We start from the raw sequence: 6473 nt of genomic DNA on the forward strand, positions 1-6473 counted from the left end.
TCACATCCAAGATACGATCTTAGGCAGTATTCGATGGTATGGGGCATTGATAGTGTTTAAGATCCATCTCAATTCCTTTGCTTGGTGGTTGGGTATAAAAGAGCATTTAATCCATTTCTTTCCATTAATTATATATGTATTTGCTTAATCAGTAGTCCCTTCCCTCATGTATGGTGCAACCATATGGGCTCCAAGGCATTGCCATGTACATGTTATTACAAAGAGTGCCCACTAATTCAAGATAATGTTGCATATGATATGTAACAAAGCATCTACCTACATGAAACTATTCATGCTGAATTCACAACCCTGCATGATGGTAGAAGCATTATTCCATACATTAAACCTCATGAATTGGATTAGAAATATGCCAGTCTCAAAAGAATTATTTGCAAGACATTTGATGTGTCGAAACAAATGGCGAGTACAAAACACAGAAAAATCATGGTACTCACATGTGACAAAGAGTACAACAATACCAGCCTCGATATTAGAGAACTGTACATCTCAAGGTAGAGTGCTTGGCATTCTATTTGCAGTTTGAATCATTCTAACCCTTTTTGGGATAATAAATAAAAATATATGAATGATATTGAATGGACAAAATTAAGAATACAATCACAATCCGAATGTCTCTCAATGGCCATCCCAAGGTAGACTACAGTATGGATTTCAATGTACACGTTTACTTTACATTGTTTAAAATTCTCACTGTATGGAATGTACACGGTAAAACATTCCATAATGGATGAAACCTTCTTTGGTGAAGAGCATCATCATTCATGTACATTTGTCTCACATTCAATTTGCAAATTCGATAAGGTAACAAAAGCTGCATTATAAAGTGGGTCTATACTAAAGACATGGGAAGCACTCTCTATCCCTCTCTTCAAATCACGATGCTTTCGACATGCACCGAGAAGACCCATCCATGTGGATGCAACAGGGTCCAAGGGCATTCCCTTTATGATTTCTTGTGCATCTTCCAATCTGCCTGTCCTTCCGAGAAGATCCACCAGCACATTATAATGCTCGGCAAACGGTCTAACACGATATACCTTTTCCATACTAGCAAAGCATTGGCTCGCCTCATCCACAAGGCCACTATGATTGCAAGAAGAAAGGATAGATAAAAATGTGACTTCATTCGGAGCAACCCCTTGCATTAGCATCTCTTGCAAGAGATGAAGTGCTTGTTTCCCTTTGCCATGTTGACCATATCCAACCAGTAAAGCATTCCATGAAACAACATCTCGTTTGGACAACTTATTGAATACTATCCGTGCTATGCCCACATTCCCACACTTGCTATACATATTGATTAGGGAGTTGCTAACAAGGAGGTCTTGTTCTATTCCATCCCTTATAATATGGGCATGTATAATTTGACCTTCATCAAATGCCAACTGCTCGGCTGCTGCCACAAGAACATTTGCAAAGGTTATATTGTTGGGTTTCATGCCACTTTTATCGCTCATCATTCTCTTGAAAAGAGAACATGCTTTTGGGAACTCTTCACAGTGAACATAACAAGCCATCATTGCATTCCATGCAATGACATCTCGGTCATCCATTGCATCGAAGATTTCTTGGGCTTTTCCGACGGCGTGACACTTTCCATACATGTTCAATGCTGCAGTCATTACTACCATATCCAAACGGCATGGGTTTTGGTTCAAGGAAGCACATACTTCTTTTCCCTCATCCAATGCTTCTTGAGAAGCACAAGCATCCAGCAGAGCAATGAAGGTTACATCATTGGGTTCAATGCCTTCTGACTTCATTTGGAAGAGCATTTTGATTGATTCATCCACAGGCTTATGCTTCGAGTGGATGGTGATCATGGCATTCCACGAGACCACATTATGATTACACATCCTATTGAACATTATCATCGCATCTTCTAAACTTCTACATCTTCCATACATACTGATTAGGGCATTGCTTACCAAGACATCTGATTCAATTCCGACATCCACAATGTGAACATGAACATTTCTACCATAGTTAAGCTCATTTTCACAAGTACATGCATTGAGCAATGTGACAAACGTAATCTCATCAGGAATGGTTTCAAAACGTCGCATCCAATCAAACACTTTGAATGCCTCAGCCACATTCCCAATCTTTACATATACACCAATCAATGCATTCCATGTGGTAAAGGTTCGATCCTCAATCTTATTGAACACTTTCTTTGTCTCTTCCAAACTACCACTTTTACTATACATATTACTAAGAGCATTTGAGAGACTTTTGTCAGAATCGAGGCCATGAGAAGCAAGGAAAACGTGCATTTTTCTACATTTCTTCACATCTCCCAAGTGAGCACAAGCTGCAATGGCGCTAACAAACGTGAAAGCATCAGGTTCAAATCCTCGTAAGATCATGGAATCGAACAAATCTAGTGCTTCTTGGTCTCTCCCACATTGAGAAAAACCCGAAATTAACAAACTCCAACAAGTTGTATCAGGGTTGGGAATGTAATTAAATAAATTCTGAGCTGAATCGATCATTCCTGAACTGATAAGGACGCCCATAAATAGCGTCCATGTGAACACGTTTTTATATGGCATAGATTCAAAGACCCAATATGCTTTTTCGTTACATTTACATCTTCCATACATTTGAATGAGCAGATTACATAATAAAACGTCGGTTCCATATCCCATATATATAATTTGGGCATGCAGGTGTATACCTTCGGATATGGCTTCTCGGAGGCCAACATCTCTCAGCTTTTCTCTGAAGAGGAAGCTATTAGGGCGATGGCCGGAATTACAGTTTCTTTCTTCTGCTGCAATGTCATGAGGGTTTCTTTGCGCGGTTGCAATCGTTGTATGTAGAATGGGGGATGTCTGAATTAGTGTTTCTGTGTCTGGCTGAGGACGGAGGAAGTGGGCGAAGGAAGAGGGGGTCTGAGAGGGAAGATGTGTGGATTTTGCTTCTGTTGCAATAACAGACAAGGACGCCATAGCCATGGCATCATATCTCTCAAAGTGTTCAATGGATACAAATGAGGCCTTAAATTTTGAAATGCTTTGCAGAATGGCCATTGGCCATTGCCCACCCGAATATGTCCGCCGCCCATTCGGAAGACGTTGCTTTTGGGTGATTAATAGCTCAAATTCTCTTGGATGTGTGTGCGGTAGGCGGCCATTTGTGGCCCAGTGTCTCTAAATTGGGACTAGACTATAGGAATTGTATGGCCAGAATGGTGCAACTAGCTGAGTTTATTGGTTGGGGAAACTTATGGATTTGCACACACGAAAGACTAGCACATCCATGTCGACATGCTTGACTTGAGTTTAATTCTATTTTCGACCCATTTGTTTGCCTTGAAATTCTTCATTGATGATGAGTTTAAGACTTACATTTTTGAGTCCATATCTTTAAGACTGTCATGAGCAATTCAAATTGTGATGCTTTTGTATGCTGATGTAGAGTATAGGCTTACCGCATGAAGGAATGTCGCCAAAAGAAAGAAAATGATTTGCTATTGGGAGTTGGAATTTTTGTTTGCTTGAGGAAACATCGTATCATAAGGGAGCAGATGGAATCTGGTGGCGAGGAATTCGCCAGTTCAAAAAAGAAACCGTTTTACGTGAAGCTCATTGTGGACATCCGGAAAGAACAACTCCTCACATTAGAAGAAAGTCGATTACAATCGATGTGGCATTTAGAACATATGCAGAGCAAAACAAAAGCCTTCGTTGATCGACACCAATAGGGGAAAGAGAAGCTCTTTGGCATGGCGAACCAACGTTAGTATTTCAAACCAAAATGGGCTCCATGCCGGGGAAACTACAGTTTCGATGGACCGGTCCCTACTGGATTGTCAATAGCAAAAATGGCACTTATCAGATAGGGACATTGGGAGGAGAAGTAATGCCAATGTGGGTAAATGGTTTTCGACTGAAACCATATTAGGGGTCGACATTGACTAATCTATTTCTATCAGATGCATTTCCAAATACTATGGGTAGTCAACTGACTAGCCCAATTGTGGTCGATAGACCATAATCAATTAAAGGGCTATGTTTGTGAATATAAAAAAAAATCAAGAACAAAATCGAATCAAAATCAAGAACAAAATTAAATCTTGGCACAATTGGTTCTTGGTACTATCACTTTCAAACACGCTAATTGATGTAAATCATTTTGAGGAGTGGCTCTTAAAAGACATCATTAATAGAAGATTCTATTTTGACATCGTACCATCTTAAATTATGGACCACTTATATACAAATTTTTCTTTCCCCCGTTTTCCTGACACAGAAAAGCATAGAGAAGTGAGCGAAACAAAAACACACAAGAGTGAAACAAAACCACACAAGAGTGAAACAAAAACACATAAGAGTGAAACAAAACATAGAGAAGCACAGAAAATTGTTGAGAGTCAAGCTCACCATTCGTGCGTGATACGATGCGTAACCCAGTGCGTAGATTGGGTGCATAAATCGGTACACACAACATGCCTGGATCGACTGTGCAAGCCGAGAACCGGATTGGTTGGGACCGATCGGTTAGGCCGGACCAATGCGTAAATCGGTACGTACAAGCTGGCCGTATCGGTGCGTAAACCGAAAGGCCGTTAGAGAGATACTCCTCGTAAGGAATAATTTTGGGAGTGAGTGTTGAGGCTCATTTATGAGTGGTCAAGTACTGTCAGTACTTGTGTCAGCCCTATTGTCAAGGCTTGTATAAAAGGGGTGCTCACTAAGCACGGTGTATGTATAGACTGAGTAGTTTTTGAATTAAGTTTCTGTGTGCTCTCTCTCTGTCTCTCCTGTGTATTGTTAAGCTCTCCATTAAACTTGTTTTCTGTTTTCTACTGCTTCCGCATGCTATTTGTTTTTACATGGTATCAGAGCACGAGGGTTGAGAACCTCTGCAACTACCATTGTTTGAAAGAAAAATCAACCAAGAAGAACAGGTAAAACCGATGGATAGAGGCATGGCTAGCTCTCTTCCAACAGAGAAGCTCGACAGAAACAACTACGCGTCTTGGTATTACAAGATGCACTAGTACTTGCTCGGGCACGGTTACTGGAGCTATGTCGACGGAGCAAACGACACAACACCCGAATCGACACATAGAGATTTCTCGGCGTGGGAACAGTTAGCGAGCAGAGTACTGTACTGCTTCACGTCTTGTGTGGGAGAACAGCTCCTAAGCTACATTCGGGATGCAAAGATGCCAAAGAATGCTTGGGGAAATCTGAAGAAGATTTTCGCTGCAAGCACCACAACCAGGAAGCTTCAACTTCGATAGGAGCTGAGCAACCTAAGACAACGCGACTTGTCCGTGGCTGATTACACCTCGAAGATTAAAGATATATGCGACTCCTTAGCCTCCGTCGATGTGAACATCGAGGAAGGCAAGATGGTGCAGATCTGTCTTGGGGGACTGGCGTCGAAGTTTGGAGTGTTCCGAACTGCTGTGTGTACACGGGAGAATACGCCGTCGTTTTTCGACTTACAGTCGATGCTCCTTATAGAGGAGAACCATGCGGGTGCGTCGATGAGCACGCATGCCGACAACAAGATGTTGTACACGGAGAGATAGGCCCCGTGGTCGTGGTGGACGAGGCGAGTCGGTGCGCAATGGAGGCGGCCGATGGGATCAAGGAAGAAGGCACCAAAGTGATGCCGACAACAATTTTGGACCCTCCAAAAACAGGGGGAGTCGAGGCGATGAGAATTGGCAAGGGAAATCCGTCACGGAATGCTGGTACTATGGCAAGAAAGGCCATAGGGAGAGCGAGTGCTGGAAAAAGCGCGCTGATTCGGAGAGAACCAGGTCTGGATCAGGTTTCGGACAGACCGACAAAGGAAATCGGCAGCGATCGCATTATGCCGAAGGATCTGGAAAAGCCGAAAAAGGGTCAGTCTTCGTGACGAGACATGAAGCAAACTCGATGAAGAAAATCACCCCGAAGTCGGAGGAGGTGTGGTATGTCGACTCCGGCGCGTCAAACCATATGACGTGCCACAAGGAGTGGTTCTCATACCTTGAGAAACCAATGCAACCGGGAGTAGTCGCAACCGGAGACGACACTCCGCATCCGATCGCGAATGTCGGTGAAGTTCCCCTGAGCCATGTCGGCCAGAAAGGGAAACTCATGAACGTGTTACACGTCCCGATAATCACAAAGAACCTGGTGTCGATCGGGCAGATCGTTGACCAGGGGATGCAAGTTCAGTTCACGCATCTCGGGTGCTTCATTGAGGAAGAAGGCTGAGTTATTGCGCAAGGGCGTAGAGACAGGAGGATGTTTATCCTCGACTCTAGTGACGGTGGCACTGCAATGTTCGCTAGAGGAGAAGAAGTTGAGTCGGATATCGACTTATGGCACAAGCGGATAGGCCATGTCAACTATCAAAGGCTTTAGGACCTGCAATCGAAATAGGTGGTGTTCAGATTGCCCAAATTTAGTGGCCGGAAGGCACAAATTTGTGAGGCCTGCCAG

The 6473-nt window shown here is 43.0% G+C and overlaps 1 protein-coding gene across 1 annotated transcript; it reads right to left on the reverse strand.

Moving 5' to 3' along the window:
• Positions 1 to 569: 569 nt before the first annotated feature.
• On the reverse strand, positions 570 to 3007 carry LOC147861055 (pentatricopeptide repeat-containing protein At4g19191, mitochondrial-like). Its single transcript, XM_087323937.1, has one exon. The coding sequence runs from the start codon at positions 2979 to 2981 to the stop codon at positions 777 to 779; it is 2205 nt and encodes a 734-aa protein (XP_087180063.1). The 5' UTR covers positions 2982 to 3007; the 3' UTR covers positions 570 to 776.
• Between the last annotated feature and the right edge of the window lie 3466 nt (positions 3008 to 6473).

Source organism: Azolla caroliniana, unplaced genomic scaffold (assembly GCF_043228905.1).
Source record: "Azolla caroliniana isolate FFs.n. ecotype wild unplaced genomic scaffold, voAzoCaro1.0.p SCAF_8, whole genome shotgun sequence".
Taxonomy (NCBI): Eukaryota; Viridiplantae; Streptophyta; class Polypodiopsida; order Salviniales; family Salviniaceae; genus Azolla; species Azolla caroliniana.

Coding starts and splice junctions, on each gene's coding strand:
- LOC147861055 (XM_087323937.1), bottom strand. CDS start 2,981: ATGGCTATGGCGTCCTTGTCTGTTATTGCAACAGAAGCAAAATCCACA.